Source organism: Ambystoma mexicanum, chromosome 8 (assembly GCF_040938575.1).
Source record: "Ambystoma mexicanum isolate Mex_15411 chromosome 8, UKY_AmexF1_1, whole genome shotgun sequence".
Taxonomy (NCBI): domain Eukaryota; kingdom Metazoa; phylum Chordata; class Amphibia; order Caudata; family Ambystomatidae; genus Ambystoma; species Ambystoma mexicanum.
In genome coordinates, this window is record NC_090929.1 from 1,182,727,786 (window position 1) to 1,182,742,697 (window position 14,912).

The 14,912-nt window shown below is 46.1% G+C and overlaps 1 protein-coding gene across 1 annotated transcript in view; it reads right to left on the reverse strand.

The window, feature by feature from the left end:
* Positions 1–10,981, reverse strand: part of LOC138472869 (interferon-induced protein with tetratricopeptide repeats 5-like) — a 156,957-nt gene extending 145,976 nt beyond the window's left edge. Inside the window, exon 1 of the mRNA XM_069611261.1 lies at positions 10,851–10,981. Coding sequence (XP_069467362.1) covers positions 10,851–10,855 — 5 coding nt within the window. The 5' untranslated portion in view covers positions 10,856–10,981. The remainder of the gene's footprint in view (positions 1–10,850) is intronic.
* Positions 10,982–14,912: the final 3,931 nt, after the last annotated feature.

A 14,912-nucleotide genomic window follows, 5' to 3' on the forward strand; every position in this document is an offset into this window, starting at 1 on the left:
GGTTCTTTCGTTCCAGTGGCGACTCTGCTCTTCCAGTCCCAGAGACCTGCTTTTTTACCAGTTTTCCCCCATTCATACAGCCTGGCTGTCAATCACAGAGCAGGGTGACTGTCCTGGCAAGGACAGTCGCGCAGCCAATTGAACAGGAGTGCAACTTGGGTTACCAAGGGAACCCATGGCAGGGGTCCTAAAACCCCTCCCTCACATCCTGCCTACCGAGACTCTCAGGCGCCTAAAGGAGGGCTTCTGTGTGGAAGCCCGCGAAAAGGCGATGAACAAAGGGACCAAACCTGGTTTGGCGCGCAGAGTAAAACATGAGTAAGAAATGTACAAAAAGAAATGGTGAATAAACCCAGCCCGAACCGTAATAAAATATATATGGTCAAGCGGGTTTATGTTTGAGGCTAATATAATACCCTAAAACATTACCATGGTTATTTATGATAACTGTGGTATAAAAAATAGGGTAGATACCACTGCCACCAGCCAAGTCTTAGTGTAAAGGGAGCGAAGGGATAGGAATTAACCCTTTCCAATACTCCACGGAAGATGGGGCGTACTGGGTCTGTGGTAAAAGTGGCTAAATAAAGTTAATGGCAACTTTACCTGTTCTGAGGGACAGTAGTCAACCCCAGAAAATGGAGTCGGTGGGAAGTCTAAAAGACAACCCTGTGTTACTGCACCGAAGGTGCTGTGTAACACACATGGAAGAATATGGTGCCATGGAGTAGGTGAGGCTCCAGTGCCCAAGATCACACAAAAAGTAGAAATACACATAGCAAAACACATTGTAAGAGTGGGAAAAAGGCTCACACTCTTACCTGGTGAGAAAAATTAATCCTAGAAATCCAGCAAAGCTGCTGAGGGACTCAGTAGGTAAGGGAAATCAACCATTTATGAGAATTCTCCCTAACAGCTTTCTAAGATTCTTGCAAGTTCACTGACTTCTGGGATCGTGACGGGCTTTTTCAGTAGTTGTTTCTTAAGCGTGGTTGATAGGCAGCCCTCAATGATGCGCAGGCGTATAGCCTCGTCCAGTGAAAAAGCATCAAACTGGCAGTGAGCCCCTTTGACCCTCAGGCGGGTAATCTACTCGTCAACAGTCTCCTGTGGCTTCTGCGTGCATTGATTGAATAGGTATCTCTGTTGAGCTCAATAATAAGTAGCCTGTTGAGTGCGGCGATCAGGGAGGCGAAATCAGGTTGGTCGGCCGTTGGGATGGTTTCGACAATAGTTTTCACCTCCCCCCTACCAGATTAAGAAAGACGTCATGTAGGTGAGGTGAGTCGCCTTCCCCGACCCTCTGAAGAAGTGGTAGAAGTTCTCCATCCATTCGGTCCACCGAGGATCCTTGTTTGCTTGTGGCGTTGCAGAAAATGGAAGGGGCATGTGTAGCTGTACGGATTTCATGCTGCGGGGGGTGGTGAGGCTGGTTTGCCCATGTTGGCAGTAGGTGCCCTTTACGATGATCGTGAGGTAGGCGATGGCCCACCTACTCACTAGCTGTGGGTCCGGCGGTTAGCAAATATCCCAGGGCACCGCTCTGACATGGCACACAGGAGAAGCCAGAACCAAGAAGAAAGGGATCCAGAAGTATACTGAGGGCGTGTCCAGTAGGCCCACAGGGTGTCTATGGGCATGTGCAGTGATGTGAGGCAAATAAGGAGGAGTAAAGTCTGGAGGGCACAGCTGCTCACCGTCTGTTTGCTCCTCTCCAGCAGGAGTGTAGATGGTCCGGTTTCGTTGCTGCAGGCAGGCATTGTGGGGGGCACCGCCCGATACCAACCGCGAGCGCGCTCCTGCACCATGGCGCAATCGTCGGCCCACAGGGCCGCTGCAATTTCGGCGCTGGTTGTCGCCCTCCAGCAGGTCCTCTCAGGGTGATGGGTGGGGTGGACTGCACCCAGAGCAGGATCTCGTGTGGGCCGGGGCCCGTCACCAGAAGGATGTGATGCAGCGGGTCTCGCCGTCACTGGTGCGCCAGGCAGCTCTGTTGCGAAGGAGGAAGCGGCCCGGTGGGATCACCGGCCGCATGTATTGGAGGACGCGTGGTGGATTCACCCGCAGAAGGACTCCGGCTCGCAAGGAGAAAGCCTCATAGCCAGATGTAGCCCGGACTGGGCTTGGATATACACAGGATGGACGCAGAGCCGGAGGGATAAGAAAACACAACTATCTTTATTTAACTGCAACAGGAACTTGCATCCTCACGCCAACACTCCTCCCTCCAGTCCTTTGTCGTCGGACACACCCCTCTCCCCAACAGGCGTGCGCCTTAAAGGTACAGGGGGCTATAACAGCTAGGAGTCCCAGAAAGCAAGATACAAAAACAGGATTTGTTAAGAAACTCCTGAATGGAATGGGGCGTGTTTTCACTCTTTCCTAAATAAATGATGTTTGTTATTTTGGAAACTTGTGACTGTCTGCATTTTCAAGGCCTTTATATTGCCTTGTGATATATGACATGATCTCAAAATAAGGAGGTGCAATGAAGTTTCAAAAGAGAACAATACCTGGTCAATTTGCAGACAATTTTAGTAGCACACCAAGCAAGCTAAATTGTTATGTGATACTAAAATAACAGCTGGCATGAGTTAATCGAGGTTCCTCACAGATAAATGCAGCACGTACATTAATCCACCGAGCTACAGTACAGATTTCGCTTTGATGTCTATAAATTATAGTGTATCATGCTGTATATTCAAAAACAGCATTTTCCTAATTAAAGTGCATGTCTAAATTTGTCCGTGTTCTCATATGTACAATATTACAATGCGTTTCCATACGTGTACTTGTATTTTCATACCTGTATAACTGTTTGTACTCACCATTAATAGTATTAGCACTAAGTAACATATGGCCACTGTTTCACTATGTTCCCCCTCTCTACATCCACGCCCCATTTCTACTTCAACGATATATCAAACGCCAAAACTGTTGGCTTTGTCATTGCTTGTCATTTTATATAGGCTATTATCAGTTGATCGTGGTCCTAGCACCATGCACCAAACAGACAAGAGAAAGCTGAACATCGTGGCAGCTTTATTTGTTTTGTTTGTTTGTTTTGTTTATTTATTTATAGCGCGCGCCAGACCCGAAGGTATCCGGGCGTGTGTGCAAGAAAGCTTCAAGTTTACAGGTTACAGTTACACATTTCAAAAGTGGTTAATAGATACATTGGTGACGGGGAAAAAAGATGACACTACGGTTTGTACACAGGGTAATATACAGTTTGAGCACATAGTAAAATACAGAATTATATACACAAGTAATTGTACAGATAAATGAATCTTATTAGAACAGTTCAAACGAATGTATACGGTTTGTCCGTGGCACAATTGTTTGCGGCCGAATTGACCATGGTCAATTCGGCTGCAAAGCCAAATTTTGCCGTGGCCAATTCCGCCAACACTCAAACCCCCCACTGACCCCCATACACACTCACCCCCACCCCCTACTTACCTTTTCGCCATCTGCTTTGTTTCTTTTTATTTTTTTTGTCCCCGCCTCCAGATCTCCGGAAGTGAGGGACATCCCCGCTACCCTCAAAGGCCTTAACTACCAAACATGGCTAGCGGGGGACACCCCCGTTACCCATGTTTGGTAGTGATTACCCAAATTGGTTGTACCGTTCAAACACAAAATGTACAGAACATAGTAGTACAACAATTACAGAGCACATGATAACAATTAGAAACTGAAGGATATGGACGGGCAATGTTGAACAATGTGAGTGTGTAACATAAACCTTGCTTCTGGATTTTTCATTTGTGGTTTACTGAACTTCTAGAGAGGGAATATACTGGCCTTGGTTGGATTTCACACCAGGGAGTACAGCCTGCTTGTGAAAAGTTCTAGTTTTGGCTATTGGGTGGAGCTGTAAGTGCTGCCTATTAGCTAACACTATTGGCTTGGGAAGTGACGATAGAAGAAATATGTGATGTGAGGAGGGATACACAGCCTGTGGGTGCTGTTTGGACCATCTTACCCTCCCACTGACTGCCCGTCGCCATGCTGGTTCATTTAGACATTCCCGCCGACTTCTGCCACACACCTCCCAAAACACCCCACCTCTGGATCTTTTTAAACTAGCTGTAAGCTTTTAAGGGTATGCCAATCCAAGCAGTCTACTGAAAGCTAATAGCTTAATCAAAGCTGAAAACCAGGTTCTGGTGTAAAAAAATTGTCTTCCCCGACTGCGTCTTCAGTCACTTACTTATTGAGCAATGTGTCCTTGCATCTGTCTTGTACTGATTTTCTGTTAAAAACAATCATTGGGAAAAATGGTATTTTTAGCTCTATTATAGGCAGTAGATAGGTTGCCATTCATGCCATAATATGTCCAGGTACTAACACCACTGACCAACGGTTGGCATCTTATTCCCAGGGAGCATTTTTAAGACACTGCCTGGAAAATGCCTATCGCATATCTGCACAAAAGCCAGAACTGTTGTCTTTGCCAACACTTGTTTATATAATGCAACCGTTCATGAACCTGATGCACGGCTTGTGCAGGTCCAATGAGGTTCTTGCAATATTGTGGGATGTGGTCAAAATAGGAACTGTTTGGTGGAAAACGGCCTTGAGATGTATTTGGTTGCCATATTCCCTGTTGCCGAGCATCCCTTGAGTACAAATATTGTTGCCAGACCCCACCCCCAGAAGCCATATGTGCTTATGTTTCCTATTAAATGAAGTCACTGTTGTCCATTTTTTATGAAGGGCTATGCACTCCCCTTGGACCTCCTTCGAGCCCCCCTAGGGGGGCCAGCCCCCCAGTTCGAAGACATCTGACTTAAATGGACTTCAACAGTTGTAGAGTGAAAGCAAGGATTTATTTTTTTTCCCCAGAAGAAATTGTCTTAAGCTAACTTTGGTCCTGTCCGACAGCAAATAATGTATATGGTTGTTTGTTGGGGCCTAATAAAAGAAGGGACAGTCACGTTGTGTTGGGTTTAATTTCAAGTAATTGGATGAGGTCCATTATTGGTTGAGGTTAAGGCATGATTTCAGGCAGTGGATACTGTGTGCCAATGACACTTTGGCATACCCGTTGGTGTTGTCAGCATGTTGGTGGAGAGTGATGTTTTTTCTTCTAGAAGTGCTCCAAATTGTTCCAGGTATACATTGGAGAGTGGATGGAATTTTGGGGGACAACCTATGTTACAACGAGATGGAGGTATCGCCATCTGTATGTCATGCTATTGTCGTGCCAGAAAAGTGGAAACAATTTGAGCATTCTAGCTGGACCCCATATGACTGGAGTGGGTGAAGAAAAGGGTCTGTGGTCTGCCGCATTTGATAAGAGAATCAGGGGGCACCGTCCAATACCAGTGTTACTCCCTTCACTACAGAAGGAGAAAGGTTATAGCGGGTGAAGTGTCCCTCATGATAGTAAAATATATTGAAAAAAGGATTACCGTGAATCAAATTAATTAGAAATGTTTGAGTGAGAAAAATAACTTTCGGTTTTCACTCTGCTGAACATTTCTGATAACCTGCTTCCTCCCTCCCCCTTACTTACCGGTGGCCAGCACACCTTGAATACCGTTCATACACACTGTGTGCACGTTTTGTTGAGAGGGATAAAACAAATCCTGTCAATGAGCATTGTCATATTTTGTTTGTGAATCTGGTAACCTGGAAACCTGTACTCTGTATGGACATACCATTCACTGTAGTTTGTTAGGGCAGTTTTAATGCTTTTCGTCTCTGTCATCAAAAGAACATGGGTTACCATCTTGTTTGCTAACCCTGCCTACTGGGTGATGCCCAATACCCAGGAGCTGGTTTTAGCTCTTGCTCATCAAATTTTAATTTCACACCACATCAAAATTAGATCAATGTGGGTGATGCGCCAACCCAGAAACTTCTAAAATAGAGTGTTGTGTGACACTTATGCCAGTCTAGCTCACTTTTGCCGAAAGACAACTTAGCCGAATTCGGTTTTGCCACATTTGTTTGGCACATTTTTTACCACAAACAGATATATGGTAAACTGGAGTAAAGTATAATGGGGATGAGGGTGGGTGGTGTAAGAGAGGGTGCAGGGGGTCTCCCCCCGCTGTTATTGTTAAATAAAATAGGCAAATTCGCCAAAGGAATTCTGCGAAGTTGCCATTCGGACAATAAATGTGGCAAACCTTCATAGAATCCTTACGCCAGGTTGGTATCACTATCTCGCCTCACAGATGAGAGAGGAAGGTGTGCAATATTGGGCTAACTTCTGCACAAAGCCAATTAAAGAAACTAATGTTCACCAGGCGCTCCAGGTCAGTTAAGTTAATGGGGAGAGAGAGAAAAATTCAATACAGCTTTACTGCTTACAGCTTCGGAAGTAGTTTCACTGTGAGTGCACACGAAAGCGACTTAAATCTATTTTATAATCGGCACAGTAGCTCAAACTTGTAACAGTCAGCCCAACGGTGGACTTCATACATTTCTAAATAAATATGATCTGCGGTGCCCCACTAAATTCTACTCCACGATTAGCTTGGGTTTGAGCTTTCAAGGGCCTCTTTTACACCGCCATCCCATTTCTGAAAAGTACAAAGGAAGGTAAATGCATCCCACTCAAGATTTAATTTTAGAGTGCTGTTTTCTGTAATTGTTGAGCATCTTTGTGTACTCTAAAGGCAGAGAAACCTTACCGTTGATTGTCTTTTCATACAGAACACCTGTACACATGCTCTGTAATTGACTTATTTCATGCAGTAATAGTTGTATTGTAGTATATTAAGCAAATGTTTCTTCACACGAACAGAATTGTGTTTATATGGAACTGTAAGTGACTGCACACAGAAATGTACAACACCTCAACACATGCTAGGTGTTGTGAATGCAGTTCATATCTATGTACATGTCATGATTTCACATGGGATCGGCTGGGCTTATATACCCTGAAAATTGGGAAATATTATTGGAAACATTCATTGAAAACAAAGAAAATATTATATAATTATAGATGGGTTGCTCTCTCAATTGTGGGATATATTCTCCCCTGAATGGTTCCAAGTGACATCGAGAACGACGGCAGACAATGATTCAGAGTTGACAACAGCCCATCTGTAACTTCATGTTGTGTAGTCCCACCCCCACATTCCTTTTCCACCAAATGCATCATCCGCATGGACCAGCATTGGGGGAGGTGGAGAGGAGAAGCCGCAGGGGACTTCTTCAACACAAAGCTTCCTCCCCCCCTTTAAAAAGGAAAGACACAATCCTTGTCATCCTCCTTCACCTCACTTGTGTGCTTCCCTCCTCATTCCTGAACAGGAAAAACTATGTAGGCTCCCTGCTCATAACAAAGCATCAAATCCTGGGCCTTATTCCCCCCTTCCAAGGGCTGGAACAGGGGGTAATGGCCCGGTGGCTGCGTTATCCGTCCTCGCTTCGGTCGGGCCGATAACTTGGGCTGCCGGGCCGTTACCCACGTTCCAGCCCTTGGAACGGGGGTTTAACGCTATATTAGTATCAGGTTTACAGCTCCAATTAAGTCATTGGGCCTCATTACAAGTTTGGAGGTAGCCATGCCGTTTTTAGCGGCATGGCTACCTCCAAACTCGGGCCCGGGTCCCGCAAAAGGGGACTTACCGGGCCATTCTGACCTTGGAGGGCCCGGTAATTCCCTTTTGCGGGACCCGGTACATCCCCATTCCCAGGGAGGATGCTAACAACGGGCCCGTTGTTACCATCCTGGTCTGCTAGCGGGTCCCGCTCTGCACGTCTGGTCTGGCCAGGTGTGCAAAGCGGGACCCTCTGCAGACCTCGTAATGTGGCGGCCCGGAATGAACGGTGCCGGTCCCTTAACGGCCCCGTTCATTCTGCGGCCGCCAGCCTCGTAATGAGGCTCATTAACTCACAGAAGACTGCAGTGAAAAAACACTAGCAGGCACTTCAGAGCACCAAGTTTGATTATAGGGCTTGAAAAAACTAGCTAGAGGTCTGAGGAGAATGTGTTTTGGGCGGGAGGGGCAGGAAGTGGGTGGGTAAATAACCAAACAACACCTACAAACTTTGTGTACCGCCTCCTATGCCAATTCTCCCTAGCTTTACTCTGGTGCAATAGTTTCAGCATATATAGCCAAAAGTAAAACTCTCTACACATACCATCATACTTTATGTTAGGCAATATTGTATGCAGCACCAGCCTTGACCTTGTGACAATAGTTAACCCAACGTTTTATATAAGCATGTACTACACACGTTGGTAGCGTAACTGAGAAGGCAGGCACATCTCAAGAGGGGTCAATGTGAGCTGTAACTTTGTAACATAGAGTTTCACAGTGACAGTTGTCCAAATAAACACTTTCTCTCAAGGTTTCTTGATTAAATAATTATTTATGAATTTAACAGTCAGTTATATAAGCCTTCTTCAGAAGGGAGAAAATCACATGTAACTTTTAAGGATACTTCAAAACACACTCTTAGTTTCTCTAAATCAGATGATACCCATTGGGGATGACACACAGACACTACCTACACCCTCAGGTGACTTAAATAGCTAGGACACTGTGGACATTGATTTATCACTGGTACATTTAGAGCAATACTGAGTTTGGTGTAAAGGTTATTTATAGGCATAAAACATAGGTTAACACAATACTTCATAAACAGGTAAGTACTTTTCAAAACCCTCCAATGCAAAGTAAATTAACCCTTTCCTGGAGGAAAGGTAAAGGCACAGAGTCAGAGGTAGAAGAGTATTTCAGGGGGCCAGGCAAGTCAATGTGAGTTGAGCAAAGTCTAGGGAAGCTGAAGATCTTCTGGTAGGTACATCAAAGTCTTGCACAAAGTTTTAAAAAGAGTTTGTAGAGATAAAGAACACTTGAAAAACCACAAGCTGCAAGGCTTGTGAAGGGCAAAGATGCAAGCAACTCTGCAAGGCAACCAAGACAAGTCTCAACTGAGAACTAGCAAGGCTACACAACAAGAGGTAAGTCCTCTTAGGTTTACAGTACCTTTGGTATGAAGAAAACTGGATCCAGCTGCACTTTTGTTCTTGGAGGTCTGCAGTTCCTGTGTTCCTGGGCCTCAGTCGTGGGGACAAGAGGGAGGATGTCTAGAGACTCTGGCAAAACGAAATGGACGGTCGGTGGCAGCAATGGGCAAACTTCAATTCAGCGGCACTTCGCGGTGTCAATTCCTCGGGTCTTAGCAAATAGCACCACTGCAGACTCTTGGCTGTCGAGATGGCCTTTCCTTGCATCTCGGATCCAGCACTCTGTTGAGGTGGCTCAGGCTCAGTCAGTCCTGTTTCCTGGGAGTCCGGAGGATCTTCCTGGTGCTCTTGGCCAACTTAAAAGTGATACACTTGAATCTGGTGTTCCTTTCCCTGGCAATCGGATCCTGCAGCAGCAGTGGAAGTACAGCCAGCTCCAAGAGGATGTCCAGACGAGTTCACTTTGGAGTTGATTGGTCCCACCAACTCAAGGGGAGAAGTCGTCCTTTCGGGGCTTCTCTAGTCGAGGCGAATTCGGAGCTTCAGCACAGCAGCAGGGCTTCACCGGGCAAACCAACGGTCCAGGAGTTGCAGCCGGCATCTCTTCCAAGTTCTTCTTCGGATTCCTTTGTTCCAGTGGTCGACTCTACCTTCCAAGCAAAAAGCCTCACCTTCCAGGACAGCCAGCCAATCACCTAAGAGTGCATTCCTGTCTCCTAGGGGACTAAGCAACCCCTGCCAGACAGTCTGGAGCCAGAGGTGGGCTTCACTAGTGAATCCTGCCAAAGACAAAATGAACAAAGGGACCAAACCTGGTTTGGCGCGGAGAGTAAATCTCAAGAAGGACCTTTCCAGCAGGAAATGGCGAAAAAAGAAGACCGGGACCATTTTGACTAAATGGAAACCCATGGGTGCTTTACCAAGGCTGCAATTGCAGCCCTCGGTAAAAACACACAATGGTAGTCAAAAGTAAACCACTGCCACCAGCCATTAATTGTAGAAAGGGTAACATACAAATGTTACATGAGAAACTAGACAAAGGGGATACTAAGTAACCCCTCCAGCATCCTATGGTAAGATAGTGTGTGCTGGGTCTAGAAAAGTTACAATTTGTAAGTAAAGTCAATTTCACTTTACTGCTCTTGGAAACAGGGGTTTTACCAAGAGAGGGTATTTAAACCTTTTGGGAAATATAAGAGACTTCCCTGTGCCACTGCACTTAAGGTGCTTTGTGTCACAATGGGCCTCATTACACGGTAGGTGGTAACCATGGCGCTATTAGCACCATGGTTGCCGCCGGTATTTTACCGTGTCCGCCTTGGTGGATGGCGGAATTACCGCCCTACTCCAAGGTGAGTGGGGGCGGTAATTCTCCATTCACCAAGGCCCTTCCCCATTCCCATTTGTGCCCCCATAGGGCATAATGGGAATGGGGAAGGCGCTAATTATGGTACCGCAAATTGCGGTACCGTAATTAGCACCAAGGTCCCTTTGGTAAAACCAGCCGTTAAAGTCGGGTCCCGCAAGGGGAACTCGTAGTAAGGCGGTAAGGGTTAACCTTCCGTGTAATGAGGCCCCATGTAAAGATGATGCCTATGGAGTTGGTCAGACTCCAAAGTCAAAAGAAACACAGGGTTCAGATTAAAGAAAAATACATGAGAGAGTGGGACAAAGTTAGACATTAAAGTCCTAAAGTCCAACAAAAAGAGATGGGGTCTCTAAGGTAGAAGAGAATTAGCACATTTCTGATAAATCTCCCTAACACTTTATAATTAAACTTCTGCCAAACTGGTGAAGCAACGTAACTATCTGCTACTATGACAGGACCCATCAAGCTCTGTTTTGAGAAAATGACATGTAAATAAAGTTACATACGTTTGCATGCAGCGCCTTCTGAATCTTGCCTTACCTCATGTTTTCTGCTCTTTTCGTCCACTGAGACTCCAATAGACAGTCTCCTCCTCTGCTACCAGTAGACTGCCCGGGCTGTGTGCTCAGGCTCTTACAGAAACCACTTTTATAAACCTATCTCCAGTGTCATGTGTCTTGAGAAGGGCGGACTGAAGTGAATGGAAACCAGAAAATGAAACTCAGGCACAGAAAGCAAATCCCTGCAGCCGCAGTCCCCGGGAAACGAAACTCACGGAACTGGACATGATCATGAAAACAATGACCTCGCACAGAGGCGAGCCTATCTATTTGTAAGAGTTCCAGTTAATGTTGTACATCTTTTTTTTTTTTTAGTGCTGCGTGATTTGTGGCTACTGATCTTTCCTGGCATGGAAATTTGAAAGTGTTATTTGTATTGTTTCCAAAAGTCTTCCTCATAACCGGTGCTGAAGTTTTCAGAGGAGTGAGTTGATGGCTCGCCGACCTTTACGATAATGATATTTATCTGTAGGGAAACGATCTTTGTCTTTATCTAGTTGTATATAGTGTCACTTTTTGGGGGGGGTAGGGAAGGCACCGGAGTCTTCAATTATGGCTCGTTATTTTGCATTTCACATTGGTGCCATAAAAGTCCACACAATATCACTTCCCTGTTGCTCAATGAAACAACCCTATAGTCCTGCTACTTTTCCCCCCAAATGCAATGCGCGCTATTCCATACGGTCTCATTCGCTCCCCCAAACTGCCTACCTCTGCCCCAATCTACTTTTTTTGGTAACGTTAGTGGCGGATAGTATTTTAACACATAACAGAAAAAATAAAACTGCAGGATCATTACAGATGCAGGACACTCACAGGGTCGGACTGGGACAAGAGATAGGCCCGGACACCCAAAAAAAGTGGCCCACCCCTCGCCTCAAAAAGTGACCCACCCCTCGCCTAATCAAAAGTAGCCCTCAAACCATCATCCGTGAATCGCGTCAATTCACGACTTTATAGAAAATGCTACTTATGGAGGGTTCATGTGACTGTTGCATGTTATGTTTTGTGTAAACACTTGAAAAAGTGATAACATTCCTTTTGTTCTTTTTTTAAAAAACATCATCATCACATAGCTTAATACTTATTTTGCAGAACCAAACTCAAAGCATGTCTACTCATTGCCACCAGTAATGAAAATAGAGTTGCATTTAATAAGCAGTACTATGTACTGGAACAACTCCTATCTTGTATGTAATAAAACATTGACCTTTCTTAACATCCCCAGTGTGAAGGGTTCATTCCCGTTGCTCATGCATAATGTGACAAGACCAGACTAAGAAAAGCGAATGAAGCTAGCTGAAATTACTAATGCTGGTACTGTGCCATCAAATGGGAACTGGACCTGTTCGGAATTCTTGTTGGCTGCACGCACCTGATTTACGTGCACTGAGCCACCCGCTGGCTGCACTTTTGAGTTACCTGCACTTCTCCCTCCACCCCTTGCTCAGAACTTCTACCCTTCCACCTCCCTGCACTTGCGCGATCTGAATATCACAGGGCCTATTAACATCATTGTTTTGTCCTCCCTCAGTTTCCCCCTCCTTGTCTTGTCGCACCTAGAAACACTTATAAATGCCATATCATGTGTTATCATCATATCATGTTGAGACTCCATCAGTAATCAGTCCCTGTCAATATCAGCAACCCTACCTTTGGCTCTCCAGTGGTTTTGGACTGCAACTCCCATCACCCAAAGGCCATTTAGACAATGGTGAGGGATTATGGGAGCCATTGTCAAAAATATCTGGGGAGCCACAGGTTACAACCCCCCTGCCTCTGGGTGCCACGGATGTAGGACTGGGCTTCAATTCCTCTGGGAATAGTATGTATATGCACCTCACTGTGCATTATTCTAAACAGCACATATGATCTGCTACTGTTCCCATCCCCCACACTCACTGGGTCTGGGATGGAACTTTTTTTTGTTAGCTAATAGCTAATATACATGGCATGAAGAATTTCTGAAAAATCGGCATGTTTTATCAGTGGCAGTTGGGCAGCAATCTAAGACTGCAGGCCCTCGTGAGTCCGTACTGTGTATTACTACTGTATGAATGTCATGTGGAAATCAAAAGCAGTCAGAGCACACATCCGCAAACCTAGTCACTGGGGAGCGGAGCTGTCTCGCAGTCTCCTAGGTTACACCCAACTAGTACCAACCAGGCTCTCTGTGCAATTATTTGCCCAGCCCAGGATGAGGATCACAAGACTGCACTGCACTGTAATGCATCCCAGTACATAACTCCCTGAATGTCAGCCCATACCTTGCAAAAACAACCTCTTATTGACTGGCATCAAATCCGGCTTCCACCACCCACGAGTGACTCCATAATCGAACGAACGTTACGCTACTTGTGCAAATCGCCCCGAAACAGGAGGCTATTCTAACAACATGCTGCTTGAGTGCCCCACAGGTGCTGAACCAGTGAAACAGCACTTGTCAGGACTGTGATGCAGGTGGGCACTTCAATAACACATTCAAGAGTGCCACAGTGCTTGCGCCAAAACAATATTGTGCTGCAATTTGAGCGTCGTAATGCCGCATATTTTAGAGTGTGCCGTGTAAGAAGGGCTGACTGAGCTGTGAAGTGAGTGCAGTAGTGTTGCACATATAGGAGTCCCCCATATGCACTCTCGACAAGTGTTATGCTGCAATATAGGCACTGCAATGGCGCATACAGAGGAGTGCCCTATAGGTCTCTTGCCTGGCGTAGTTTAGCAGCGTATAGGGTGCAGAACCAAAATGTCATGGTTTTCATCCACGTTGTAACGTGACGTGAGCCCGGCCCTGTGCCCAGGGCTCGTGCAATGTCACAGAGTGCGCCACCATGTGAACACTTCAATAAAGGGCCGAGCGGCTTCCCGCTCAGCATGCATTTGCCACCAGACTCCTACCTCCTCACATTACTTCACCAGCACCATACTGGGGGTAGAGAGCGCTTGCCCTGCAGAGCCCTTCAGCAGCAGGGTCCGGACACCCCGAGCCCCACAGCAATCCCTTGGGAAAGACAGATAAGGTGTAGAGGTGTAGAGGAAAAACAACCTAGTACTCCCACATTATGCACACTGGAGGTATAAGGGTACATTGTTTATAAATGCTGAGAAAAAGAAATGCTACACCGGTACAGATTGATTTATAGTAAACCTGAGGCCATCACTCTGTGGCACCACTACAGAAGTAATAAAGTGGAGATGGATGGAACAGATGTTCACAGTCTTGTCATATTCACATTCGGAAGTATCGAGGGTGGGGAAAGAGGGTAAGAGTCAAGCAGGCACAGGCCCAAAACAAGACTGTGTGCCAGGGGACCCAAGAGACCCATATTGCATATTTATAAATAAAACCAACTGAATACTCACACACAGTACACCAGCTTATTATCTCTGTGTAGTTTGGTTGAAAATAAAGTAATTGCCTCTCTCTTAGTAATTACAGGGCACCTGCAAGCCCCTTACATTGCAGGTGGAGGCACAATTTACAATGGTAAATTACCTCCGCTCTGCTCCACTCAGATAACATATTTCATCTCTGGGGATGTTGTGTTCCCTCCTCCATTAGCAGAAGGTTAGTGCCCTGAAGCCCCCCCACCCCTGGCATGGAAGTCCTTTGTATCAGCAGCAACCTTTAAACACATGTCCTGCACTATCCCCCATTCAGACCTCTATACGAGGCCTCCTGTAGACCCATTGCAATACGCCTCTACAAGGCCCCATATGAACACTCTGCATTACACCCTTATCTCCCTCTACAAACGCTGATCAATCCACTCTCTCTCTCTATACTCCTCCCGTAGGGAAACGTACTGAGTAACACGGGTTAAACATGACAGTAGTAGAGGGATTTGTGGCTGGCTGCATCTGGCATGGCATGTCTTACCTCGGGTCCAGTGTGTGTGTCCAGTTAGAAGAGCTTCGGTCTCCAGTCGAGTCTTACCCTGAGCCTGGGTCAGCTCTCAGGACAGGTGGTCAGTCTGCTGCTGCTGCTGTGTTGTGTTGTCAGTCCGTGACCCACTGACCGTGACTGGGCTGGCTGCTGCCT